A 14042-nucleotide genomic window follows, 5' to 3' on the forward strand; every position below is an offset into this window, starting at 1 on the left:
TGGCGTCAGCCTCGACGTGGTCCACTGTGGCTGGGTCGGCGGGACCTAACCCATCCATCAATGGAAGCAGATGCCCCGCTACACTTCGGCGCTTCGCTGGGTCAAGGAGCGTGGGAGCCCTCGTATATGTCTTCTTGACCACCACCTTGTAGGCACTCCCCCATGGATCGTTGTCAGCAGTGTCGCATAGGTCGAGGAAGCATATCCGTTTGCTATCCTGTATCGCTAGCTTGAGTGCTTTCCTGCTGCTGCTTAATGGTTACTGCCCTTGTAGCCATCGTTGAGTCTCCACCTCGTGTGCCTGAACAACGAGCCGCTAGTGATGGTGATGATGAGGCCCACCACAGAGACCAGTCGGGCACGCATGAGTCAGGCTGGGAGGTCTTTACCTTCTTTGCTGGTTGGGCTCTGTAAGGGGGGCGAGTTCACTTCTAATGGCCTCTTGGGTCTGCCATTCTGGGTGCCGTTCTGGTATAGGGTCCTTCGGATCTTGGACCTTTTACCGAACACCAAGCGTTCTTGATCAGGACCAATAACCAAGTCGATCTGGCCATGTCCGTATGAAAAAAAACAGAACATAGACCATCAAAAATAAATTTTGTAATAACTCAAGAGAACTTTATGTCATCGAATTGTATGCTATTGACAATGATCAATATATATCCTGTATGACGTCTACTCAAAATTTGCATCCCTTATAAATCAAAACAAATTATTAAACAACCCTAACTAGAATATTTAATGACATGGGAAGCCCACAGAAAATTAATGCAGACAAAACTCTGGGCTTATGAGCAAACTCTTTGAAAGTTTGGCTGAATAATGAAGGAATACAAATTGATATCACCACGAGCAAAACATGAATAGCAGATGTAGAACGCCTTCACAAAACATGAAACAACGCCTTCACAAAACAATAAATGAAAAAATACGAATTATCAATAGTGAAGATAATAGAGAAAATGGGGATAAATAATAGAAACAATCTTTTTTTTTTCGCACGGGTCCAACAGCCACACCTCCCGCCCAACCGACCGAGGGGCGCTGCCGTGCATCGTACGGCTCGACTCGCGAGAAGATAGACGCGTTATAAAAAAGAGAACAGAGACGAGGAAATGAACACAAAGTAATAAATAATAATAAATAATGTAAATAAATAATAACATAACTCTAATAAATATAAGTGTTAGTAGGATCTAATTACGTACTAAAAAAGTTAAAATTGATTGCTTTTAGAGCGGCAGAGAGTTAAGATTACAGATAATAGGATAGAGTCTATTATTGTCAGAACATAATACTCTGTAAGGGTCATGCAACTCATAGTTAGATTTTAATGATTTAAGATAAGGGGTATATAGTTTCTAGTGAATCTACTTGGAACCAAAAAGTTAAGCCGACTAATCAAGTCGGGACTCTCAAAATCACCACGAATAAGCTTACAAATAAAGACTGTTCCAAGCATAGTTGTACGGTTACCTAGGGATGGTAAATTAATTAAAAGTAGTCTACTGGAATAAGGAGGTAATACATGGTTTGCTTCCCAATTTAGGCGCCGCAAGGTAAAAAGTAAAAAGTTTTTTTGGACCGATTTAATGCGGTCTGAGTTGACTGCGTATTGTGGACTCCAAACAGGTCATCCGTACTCAAGAATCGGACGGACTAACGAAATAAATAAGGTTTTAGTCATGTAACGATCATCAAATTCCTTAGGCCACCTTTCTATAAAACCAAGTACACCACTGGCCTTACTGACACTAATCGAAATATAGTCAGAAAATTTTAGTTTAGGGTTCAGAAGAACACCAAGATCATCAAGATTATGCTGTCCCACTTAGAGTGTAAGTCGTGCGTATTGGGTTGACACGACAAAAGGTCATAACTTTACACTTTGAGCCATTTAAGTTTAATATGTTATCACGGCACCATATTTGAAAGCTGTCTAGATCGGATTGTAAGTCCACGTAGCGCGAAATGTCCTTGTGCTGGAGGCATAATTTAACATCGTCTGCGTACATAAGTACACGCGAATGTTTTCTTGCTAAGGGGAGGTTAATGAATAAGGTAAAAAGAAGCGGACCAAGGTGGCTCCCTTGTGGGACACCGGATGTGACTCGGAGAATACAAGACAGAAAATTTTTAAAGAGGACTTTTTGCGTCCTGCCATTCAGATAGCTTGAAATCCAATTTGGAAGATCAACAGGGAAACCTAATAGATCAAGTTTCCTGACTTCCTTCCTTCTTTTACTAAAGTCAGTGTAGATGACATCTGTTTGAAGATTATTTTTGAAACCCTGTATTAGGAAAGAAGTTAGCTCTAAGAGGTTAGTGGTTGTTGATCTGCGTTTCATAAAACCGTGCTGACACGGTGATTGATTGATCTAAAAAAGATGCTTTAAATGAGGAGTGACATTTTCAAAAAGTTTTGGGATAGCCGACAATTTGATGATTCCTTTGTAATTGCTTGCATCCAGTTTGCTACCTTTTTTATGAAAAGGAATCACAAAGGACTCCTTCTATATATGAGGAAACTGTGAAGATTCCAGAGATATAGTAAACAGTTTCAGTAGAGGCTTGCACAAGGCTTCCGCACAGATTTATACACATACAACTATAAAATTAAACATAATACAACCGGACAGATATCAGCGTATGTTTTATCATTTTACGCAGGCACGCCTATCTATAACTAAATCTATAAATCGCAGATGATAAAAGAATATAAAATTAAAAAACTTAACGAGAACAGACAAAATTATGAAATATATACAAATATAGACAAGCTCCCATAGAACACTCAAAATCTAAAAATCCCTATAGGAAAACAGGCAGAATTAAATAAAAAGATTAATAGGCCAAAATGTAACACATTGCGAAGCAAATTAAAAAAAAAAATTATTAATACTAGGAAATATATACAGCCGACCATCACCACCCAGTCATTGGGTGACTTTAATGATGACACAAACTACAGCAGGATAAATCGAAATAAACTCTATCGAAAACAATCAAGGATACATTTTATTTGAATTAGGGACAATATAACTTCCTACTACTTTTATGCACCACTGTCTCACAATCAACATAACACAAATTGAAGAAACATGTAACAATCTTATTAAAGAAAGTCAGGAACTTAAAACAAGAGAGAATGCTATATTCGAGTTCCCCGACTATCAGATACCAGTCACTTAGCTAGTATGAATGCGAACGCGAAATTTCATCATTCTTCTGGGACATCGATAGATATTGGGGAATAAAGTAATAAATAATTTTTAAAATTTTTAAAAGTGCTGGCATGGCCGTTTTTGGTATACAGATTAAAATTGACAAGACCAACCGAAGAAAAATCAAAAGTGTGGGCGTGGCAGACATTTTTTTGGCAAATCGATAGAAATTTACAAGTCTAATAAAATGCGTGACAAAAAGTTAAATGGCGTATTGATAGAACAAATTTCAAGGCTAACAAAAATAAAAACAAAATAAGAAAATAAACAAGATAGAATGCTATAGTCGAGTTCCCCGAATATCAGATACTCGTTTCTCAGCTAGTAAGAATGCAAACGCGAAATTTCATCATATTTCTGGGATATCGATAGATATTGGGAAATTAAATGAAAAAAAGTGCTTTTCAATGTTCAAATTGGGCGTGATAGAAATTGGCAAGACAAACAATAAAACGAAGAAAAATCAAACATTTTTCAAAAGTGTGGGCGTAGCAGTTTTGAGCAGTGGGTCAACATGCGTCTAGTTTTGTGCTGTTTGTTGGTATTAGTGTCTTGCGCTCGGTTTATGTCTATATCTCTGAAATCTTCATGCTTAATCACAACTTTCTAGATTTTTAGCTTCTAACTTCGAGGCGTTCATACAGACAGACAGACCTGACCAGATCGACTGGTCTAGTTATACTTATTAAGAATATATGGGATTAATATGGTAGGATAAGCTTATTCTTCAATTAACGTTACCATTAGTGTCCCTCAAGGAAGCCATTTGACACCTCTATTACTTGGCTTGTTAAAAAATGACCAGATTCAAGCGTTCTAAACATATTCCGGAAGCAGTTCAGTGCAATAGGACAGTGAAATCAATTATTGCGCAGCTCACGGAAAAAGAGTAAACACGGTGGGACTAATTAATGTTAGACAATTATTCAACGAACCGATATGAGTACCAACTACAGCCACTCCCACAAAGGGGCCTACCTTAATGAGAAGCCTTGGAGGACTTCTTAACCCGCACGGGTATCGAACTTAGAGGACCGGTCGGGCTCACTCCTATGGCTCGGATACGGGTGGAGGGACCAATTGCCGTATTAGTCGCCTTTTACGACAAGCACTGCAAGCTGTGGCAGACTGCAGTTTAGGAGTTTCTCCTGCAAATGCTTTAAGCCGTGGAGTCATCTCCTCATCCTCCAAGATCCAGTCCACGATATAGCGTTTGCCAACGTTGCACTCCAAGTCCATCAAGGTCACGCAACTCTGTGTAGCAGGGGCAAACACAAAAATCCTTCAGTGGATCGCCACATGCGGCAGTTATCGAAAGGCCTCCGAAGGTGCTGCAAGCACCTGCAGTGCTACAGTGGACCCCGTTCGGCACACCGAAAGGCAACCAAGGGGGTTAAGAGGGCATTTTGCACGCATTAAGTTTTTCCTGCCTTGTCTTCTTAACAAACCACACTGAGGCACCGAATAGCGCACAGGGCACCATTTTTTTTTTAATTCGTTTATTAAACATAATTAAAATTAACTATTTAACAATGGTGAGGAGTAAGGAGAGTAAATCCAGGACCCCCCGCGGTTTGGCCGTGAAGCATTGCTTCGCAAAGACGATCAGGATTTGCTCACTTGTGGACCCTCCTGGCTCTCTCGGCTCTTCTGAGCTCGGTGATTATCGCTGCGGCGAAGCTGATGACCGCTTGCCATTCCGCCTCCGCCTGCAGCATGAATGGGACTAGGTTATCCGCCTTCAGTCTGCTGCCAAGTACGGTTTCCAGAGAGCTCCGTTCCCTTGCGTATTTATCGCACGAGAAGAGAACGTGCTCAGCTGTTTCGCTCCGTCCACTTCCGCACCATGGGTAATCCTCCGCCTCCTCATGTCCAAAGCGCTTCAGATAGCTGCGAAAGCAATCAGCCCGCTGATCAGCTGCGTTAGGTGGAACGTTATTTCGCCATGCTTCCGTTCTAACCACGGCTTGAGGTTGGGAATCAGCTGCTGCGTCCAGCGACCCTTAAGCTCGTTTTTCCACCTGTGCTGCCATGTCTCCAGGGTGTGCTGCCTTGCTTCTGCTCGTATTGCCCTCTTAACGCAAGGTGAGAGGCTTCTACCGTGGGTTTGGTTGAAGACCACTTTGTTTTCCTGCGCTAACAGGTCTAGAGGCGATATTCCTGCGATCACCAATGCTGCCGCGTTGGACACTGTTCTGAAGGCGCAGCAGATACGTAGTGCCGACAGTCTGTGGGTAGCATTTAGGCCCTGGGCGTAGCTTTCGGTTCCAAGCGCTTTTTCCCACACCGGAACGGCTTATAGCATGGTCGCTCGGGTGACGCTCGCCAGCAGACGTCTGCTCGCCTATCTAGGGCCTCGGGTGTTTAACATAATGGTTGATAGCGCCCGATTTACTCCTGCTGCTTTCGAGCTAGCGCAGGCTAAGTGTTCGCGGAACGAAAGCCTGGTGTCTATCATGACTCTCAGGTACTTAATTGCCCGAGAGGAGGACACCGTGGTACTGCCTACTTCGAAAGTGGCCGTCCCTACTGCCTTCCTGGAGCTAATCAGCAAAGCCTCCGTCTTCTCCGGCGCCAGCTCAAGCCCCATTGAGCTGAGCCAATGTTCAATGGCCCTGATGTTTTGGTTACACTTCTCCTCAGCCTTGCTGGAATGCTTGTCAACAACGAGCAAGGCCACGTCGTCCGCAAAAGCTACGATCTCGCTCTTCCCGACCAGCGGTAGGCGAAGTATCCCGTCATACATGGTGTTCCACAGAAGCGGGACGAGAACCAAGCCTTGCGGGACTCCACCGGTGACCTGCCTGAAGACTCATTCCGACGACTCGCACAGTAGGACCCGATCAGAAAAGTAGCTGCGGATGATCCTGACTAGGTAGGCTGGGACGCTGAAGCCAATTAGTGCTTCTAGGATTCGGTCCCAACTCGCGGTGTTGAAGGCGTTTCTGATGTCTAGTGTGACCATGAGGCAGTACTCTTTTCTACCCCCTTCCATCTGGTGACCTCGATTGCTTGGACCGCTAATTCGACCACTCTATTGACAGCGTCTACGGTGGACCGCGCTTTCCTGAATCCAAACTGGGACCGTGAGAGGTCACCCGCGTCGGCGATAGCCCTCTCTAGCCGAATGCACACCAGTTTCTCCAGGAGCTTGCCAGTTCCATCGATGAGGCATTTCATTCAGCAGTTTTGCGTCGGTTTCGACGAGGTCCCCTGTGGCTGGGTAGGCGGGGCGTAACCCATCCATCAAAGGAAACAGATGTTCCGCTACACTGCGGAGCATCACTGGGTCCAGTAGCTTGGGAGTCCTTGTGTAAGCCTTCTTGACCACCACCTTGTAGGCACTTCCCCATGGGTCGCTGTCGGCAGAATCGCATAGGTCGAGGAAGCATTTCCGGTGCCGGATTCCATGGTTTAGAAGAGCCAGGTCCAACGTCGCGAGTGCCTAAAGCACCATCCTGCCTCTCGCTTTGGTGGTTGAACTGCCCTAGCTCTCTGACCATGCGTTGAAGTCGCCCGCTATGAGAACCTGGGTGCGGACTCTAGCATCCGCTGCCAGTCTATCCAGTGCCCGATTGAATGCGATTAAGGTAAGGAGCTAGGTATACGCTGTACACCCACCATCTGCCTACCCTAGCCCTAACAAATCCAATGTCCAAAATAATATCGGTTAATTGTTGGGCTTCTCTGCTCCACCTCCAGATCGCTGCTTTCTTGGTGCGGTCGAAAGCCCAGTCTGGGCTAGCCGGCGTCCGGTAGGGCTAGATAAGTAGCGCAAGCTCCACTCTGCGTTCGCGCACTAGCAAGTCTTGGGCTGCCGTGCAGTGATTCAGGTTTAGCTGAATTAGACGCATCATTGCAGTACCTTTGGTGCTCTTTTGCCCACCAATGGGCACTTCCGGGTGCCTCTTTGGTGGTTGATCGCTTGGCTTCCTCAGCCTTGTGCGCAGCTTTAGTTGGAGCTCCTTCAATCTGGCGAATGAGTTTTTCATTGCCAGGTTAATGCTCCTCACCCCGTTATAGTTGTCCAGGATTTCTCCCATTTCCTCGATTTCTAGCTGGGGGGTCTTTACCCACTTTGCTAGTTGAGCTCTGGTAGGGGGGATGTCGCTTCCAATGGTCTCTTGGGGGTGCCATAGCTCGGGTTTTGGGGTGAGGTTCTTAGGACCTTTGACACCAAGCTTTCTTCGTCGTTAATGGGTGCACTTGTTGCATTGCTTAGTCCAACGGCCAAGAGTGCCGCCGTCGGGACGGGGTTGGGAGGAATGTTGGGTAGGGCCTCCAGAATTTGTGCCCTAGCCTCGGGATTAGCCGAGGATGGATTTTCACATGTGTGGCTGTCACCTGGAGTAATCATGGCACCATGAGTTCAGCATATATGGCCCGCTTGGCTCGAGAATTGAATCCCCAGTCAGCTCGAAGTACACGCGCTAATGCTCCAACGACCATTCGCAGTCGAAGAGATTCGACATGGCTCATCAAGCCTAAGCCTCGCTGACTGTGATGCCAAGATACCTGGAGCTGCGGACATGTGAATACAGTCAAACCAATCGAAAAAAATCACGCAAAACTTAGATTCTTAGAATAGATTTTAAAATATTTTTAAAAGTTAGCGGGCTGTATTAATAGGTCCTGATTCAAGCCTATTTTCACAATGGAGAATTGCTGCTGTTTTAAAATTACGAACTAAATTGTGAAGGTTATATTATTGTGTTTGACCTCAGGATAAAGAATTCTTCAAAAATAGACGAAATAGTTAAACTAAAAATTCACACAAGCACCGTAAATCATGGTTACTGAGCGTTAGATATAAACTCAAGGGATATGAAATTAAATTTTAAAACAAATCAATTGTATTATGAGCAATGTTTGCGTGTATTATAGTCAACTAAATCATAATTAATATTTATGCTTTTATAGTAGTGCGATAGGCACTAATTTTAAAAATCAATACAAGTAAATATTTTGAATTTGAAATACTATTATTGGCTCATTTCTGAATTTTTAAAATATTAAAAAAATTAACACAATTTTAAAATGAAGGTAATTTGTAAATTTTAAACTTACCTTAAATATATAGGCGAATCGAACTTTTTCTGAACTGTAGCCAACATTTAAAGCAATATCTCTTAGAACGACTCTTTCAATGTCTTTTTTTTTATTATTCTCTGTAATAAGAATAACACACAGACGCTTTCTTTGTCGGTTCCATTCAGTTGGGCACACACCTATAAGAAAATGTAAAAACAATTAGCGAGAAAACAATATTACATAATTATAATGACATGAAAAGCTGACTTTTCTAAATTAACAAAGTAGTTGTTTGGTTATGCAGCCCGCAGCCAGCAGCAGCTCATCATAAATTTGAGTGATTTTATTTTTATTTTTTATTTTGCATTCCCCTTTATGCTATGTTCCTCTCTCTCAATAGAGAGAGAGCACAGCTGTTTTAATCTTTATTCTGTAAAAGTGGCTTATTTGCCTTCTGCATTGCAAGTTCAGTTACAAATTAAGTGTTTATCGCACCGGTTTGGCTGTGATCCGGTGCAAAAACGCTCGCCCCCGGTTTCAGTTTCTTCTTTGCCTACCGCCAAATTCGTGTTGTTTTGCACAGCCAAAAAGAATAGACACACACACATCATTGCTATTGTGTGTGCAGTTAGGTTGCCGGTGCAAATACAGTGTAATTTAATATTGACCGGTTCCAGTCCAGTGCTTGAATTATTAAAATAAATTAAAATGTCAAACAACGACAGTCATTTTACCAGCTGACAAAATAACATTTTTAAAGCGCAAGGAAAATTTCATATTTGTCGATGCTATAAAAATTGCTGCAGGATTAACCACCGAATCGGTGGTTAATGATGATGGTCTGCATTTAAAGCTGGATTTAATTAACCAAACAGAGGCTTCGTTCAACTTGGCTCACGATTCCCCGGACGAACTGGGTCTGAATCAAATGGTAAGCGAATTGCGTGACCAGTTCAAAGACATTTTCTTTGAAATGCGGTATGTTGTAAAAACGGAACTGAGTAAACGCAAAGTGCGAGAGATAGCTTGTTCAATTATGCGTCAAGATTCAAGAACTGAGTGGTCTTTGGGTTCTCTATTTCGAAGACCGAATGTGCCTGAGGCTACCAACCTTTAGTTGAATTTATACAAAAAAATACGAAAAATACCCAATGCTGGCTGACATAGAGAAGCATCAACACCTCAAGTCTTGCCAAAGGGGTCCCGCTTTGGATGCCGTTGGTGCTTTAGAGGTTACTGATGCAAATTACCCTACTGCCCTAGAGTTGTTGGATAAGCGCTACAACAAAAGGCGGTTTATTTTCGAGTCTCACATTTCGGCGATCATGAACCTACCAAAGGTAGAGGGTTCCTCTTCTGTAAAGCTGCGTGAACTGTCCGACAAAATTAATCTGCGTTTACGAGCACTTCACAACATGGGCACCCCTGTGGAAATATCCGAGTGTATTCTCATTTATTGTCTTCTCCAAAAAATGGACCGTGAAACCCAGCTATTATGGGAGGATGCTGCTCCTACTGAAAGGCTTCCAAAATGTAATAATTTTGTTAAGTTTTTGGAGACAAGATGCCAGAAGGTTGAAAACATCGAACGTACCAATGTTGCACTTGGAATCGTGCCAAGGGTTGTAAAACCTAGGAAAGCGATCCACAACTCTAGAAATTCATTTGTCGCTACTAGCCCTGTCGCTTGCTGCCCTGTCTGCAATGCTGTAGACCACATAATTTTTAATCGTCCAAAATTCAGAAAAGTGTCGTCGTAAGATCGCTTACAACCGGGAAAAGGGTTGCTTTATGCCAAAACTGCCTTAAAGGTGGACATCACCGACGACATTGGAATGCCGATCGCTGTCGTATTTGTGGAAGTAAGCACAACAAATTGTTACATTTTGGCTCAAGGCCTGCGCCATCTTCTGATGCTCATTCCAACGGATTGCAAGTAGTTGCGCAGGAATCATGCCTTGGTCAATCTTCTTCCTTAGTGGATAAAAATCTCGGAGCGGATTTTGTGTTGTTGGACACTGTCGTCATCAGTATTCCAAATAAATCAGGACCTTGGGTTCCTTGACGCGCCTTGCTTGACTCCGGCTCGCAAGTACACATAATCACCTCTCGTCTGGCACACTCTTTGCAATTGCCCAAGTACAAGTCTGCAGCTACAGTTTCTGGAATTGGTGAAGCCAGATTTAGATCAGATGAATGTGTGGTAAATATTAATCTCAAATCTCAAACTTCAGAGTTCGTTGCCAATATCGCAGCTTTGGTAGCTCCTACTATCACGGACAACCCGACCAACCTAACTGTAAATTCTGAAGACTGGAAAATACCAACTAATCTTCGCTTGGCCGATCCCCAATTCTTCAGACCCCAAAAAATTGACTTGCTGATAGGCGCTAATATTTTCTTTGATCTACTGTGTGTTTTTGGTTTTGGATGGAATATCACTGGTGGTGGCTCAAACCCTAACAAGGCTTTATCATTGACCGTTCAATCAAATGCTCCTCGAATGCCTGATGAGGGCATCCGTCTGGAGGAACTGGTGCGCAAATTTTGGGATACAGAAACCATTGCTGAATCAGTCTCTAAGCGCACAAAGGAAGAACTCGACTGCTAGGCTCACTTCACGTCTACATTTTCTAGGCTTCCATCTGGAGAATATTTAGTTCTACTTCCTGCAAAGCGCAGCTCGTGTTGGGAGAGTCCTATCGACAAGCCTATCGCCGTTTTTTTAATCTGGAAAACAAACTTGGAACTATTCACGAGTACTTATCTTTAAATTATATGTCTCTGGTACCAATTGACTCTCAGAAACTATGCAAATTTTAATTGCCGCATCGCTGCGTTTTAAAGGAAGACAGCACAACAACTAAGCTCCGTGTTGTCTTTGATGGCTCTGCAAAAACTTCTTCTGGATACTCTTTAAACGAAATACTAATAGCAGGCCCCACTTTGCAGCCCAAACTGTTTCACACTTTGTTACAGTTGTTGCTTTTTTTTTATTTCGATGACCTTATCACAGGAGGTAACTCAACCGAAGAAGGCTTGGAGATTTAAATTAAGAAAATGGTGCTCAAATGATCTTGGTACTTTGAAGCAGACTTTTATTTCTAATCGCATCTCTTTAGTCCAGGATGTCAAATGCCATAGAATGGCATTATGTTCCTACAGCGTGCAATCCAGTGGACATACTTTCCAGAGGGGCACTTCCTAGTGAGCTGATCGAGCTGGTTGCATGGTCCTGACTATCTTCAAGAAGACAAATCGCACTGGCCAGAATCTTGTCTCGCTCCAACGTTCTCCCTGAACGAAGGAAGAAGGCCCTCATCACTCTCACGACCCCTGCCGACATCGACATCCCAACCAGTTGTAAATTTGTCAACTCCTGGCAAAAATTGAAGCATGTTTTTGGATATGGTCCTCGGAGGTAATCGCATTGCACCTTACAGCAAATTTTCGTTTAAAAAGATAAGATTGAAGCAGCTTGTGTGTATTTGGTGTAAGGAGTGTTTTTATTTTATACATAAGGCCATTCAACACCAATCGGTCGAGTGCTTGGGCGACTTCGAGGAATACGGCTGCGCAATATTTCTTGTGCTCAGAAGGAGTTCTGATCTCTGTTATTATTCTGTTTGTTTTCTGTTTGTTCAATTCTGTTTCTGTTCGTTCAATTGTTCCATGATTTTGACGGAATCCAAATTGATGCGATGGAACTGTGTTACGAGTTTGCAGGTGTACTTGATGAGTAATGATGATGAGTAATTTTTCAAAGCGGTTAGAGATGCATGAAAGTAGACTTATTGTCCATCGGAGACGTGCAGCGCGTTTGTTGGTGGGTTCGGCTGAACACCTTTTGTAGATGAGCAGCAAATACATATGCCTTATCTGCGTCACTACGGACCCATTTCACATTGTAATCCGGAATAGGCAACTCTGCTTCCATAGGCATACTTAGGCAAAGACTTTTCCTTCTTATTCTTATGAGTTTTCGTTTGGGCGCGTGTTGCCGTCTTCAGCCGTTGCTTTGTGGCTGGTGATCTGTGGGTTTGCCAGTCGTTTTTCTAGCACTTAGTTCTCGATTTGCATGTTCGTAGTCCCATATCTGAAGTGTTGCTTCAAAGTCATTTGATGTGTTGCAGCACTAGCAGCTTTTGTTATTATCGACTCAAATGTTTTTACAGAACTTTCAATATCTAGCATAGGATTGAGTTCTAAGTGTGTGCTTGCATATTTTTTATACTAACCAGTTTGTGGCTGATGTTGTAAGATGACGCGGCCTTTCTTTAATTTCTGGCTTCCGAAAAATGTTGAAGAGTACGGGTGAGTGGATCTTCAAGTGTTACAGCGTTAAGAAGCACTAAAAGAATTTTTCTTACGATCTAAAAATCAATAAGATCTGGTAGTTTTCGGGGGTCTGTAGTACTGGCCTACAATGGGTTTCCCAGGTGATAGAAAGTTCAACCTATTTATCGGATTGATAATTGCAGTATAATGCTGTTTAGACGGCGGCCAGACTTATATTACCACCACTAGAATGGACCACCACAGATGTAGCTTGTAGGTAGTTTTTCTCAAAACGATCAAGGAAGTTATGTTTAATGCGACTACTGATCAAGATGCCGGTTCCTCCATGTGCTTTTCAATCGGGTTGATTCGTGGCGTAGAACACGTAGCCATTTATTTGAAAATTGTACTTGCTGGTTAGATGGGTCTCTGAGAGCATCATAATATCATAACTTGAACCTAGCGAGATCAAGTTTGTGGCGGGAGACGCCATACGCATTCCATAAACATAAACGAAGAGAGGACATTTATTTTGAATGTTGAGATGCAAGTACTTATACTAAGGCACGCGTAAGATACTGCATTGTTGTTCTCATGAACGACATAAATTCCGTCATCGTTGCTTGGAATGATAACATCAGTTTTTCGATGGCACTTGTGGTTTGTTGCAGGTCTGGCACGGCTCGAGGTTGCGGCGCTTTTGAGAACTCTGTTGTGGAAGCAGGACCCTCCTGCTCAAGTTTATTAGCCGGGCAAGGGCCAGATTCATGCAGATCCCCGCAGGCGACGCAAACGGAAGACAGAGTCTCGGCAGTTGGAGCATTGTATTGGACCATTACGCCTTTGTGGTTCTTCTACAGAAATTTTACGGTGTAATAAGAATTGGAGCTAGTTGAGTCTAGATGGACCTAGAAGAGCACTCATCTGCACTCGCCGAATGCCTAATGACTGATGATTAGACTTTATTAAGATCTGTTTGGACCTGTTTATGGTACTCTTAAAACTGTCTTAAACTTACATTTAGAAGTCTAACCAAAGCTATGGATACCCGGAAGCGTAGCAGCAGAACGCTGACCATGCGCCTCGTGCGTATGAGATCGCTAAACCAAAAGTGTAGGTGCTCATTCATACAGAAAATTACATTTTTCCATTATCGTGCTATCAAGGATCTGTAGCAAACGTAGACGACGATCCCAGGGATCCCAGGGATCTGCATGGTAGTAGGGATAAAACTGAAAACCGCTAAAGAAGAAGGAAGGGTAAGCGAGTGCCAGGGGAAATCCAGGGCAGCTATCTCTAAAACGTAACTTAAGTAGACCCGGCCTTTAAAAGTGGAAAACCAAAATTTTGAGGGAAATACGGAAAACTGGCTTGCATTTGTGAGGGTCGTCATTGCTTTTAAGAACATTTTAAAGTTCGGAAGTATTTTTTTTTTTTTGTTATATGTATAAGTGTAAATGAAAGCGAGGCGCCGCATTTAGTTAAAGAGCCGACCAAAGAAAAAATTTA

The 14042-nt window shown here is 43.0% G+C and overlaps 1 protein-coding gene across 2 annotated transcripts in view; it reads right to left on the reverse strand.

Annotated features, from left to right (window-relative positions):
* The window catches only part of LOC117139092 (dnaJ homolog subfamily C member 16), a 179492-nt gene that overhangs the window by 58547 nt on the left and 106903 nt on the right, over positions 1-14042 (reverse strand). For both annotated transcript variants that reach the window (XM_033301212.1, XM_033301213.1), the window contains one exon: positions 8292-8452. In XM_033301212.1, coding sequence (XP_033157103.1) covers positions 8292-8452 — 161 coding nt within the window. The remainder of the gene's footprint in view (positions 1-8291; positions 8453-14042) is intronic.

This window comes from Drosophila mauritiana, chromosome 3L (assembly GCF_004382145.1).
Source record: "Drosophila mauritiana strain mau12 chromosome 3L, ASM438214v1, whole genome shotgun sequence".
Lineage (NCBI taxonomy): Eukaryota > Metazoa > Arthropoda > Insecta > Diptera > Drosophilidae > Drosophila > Drosophila mauritiana.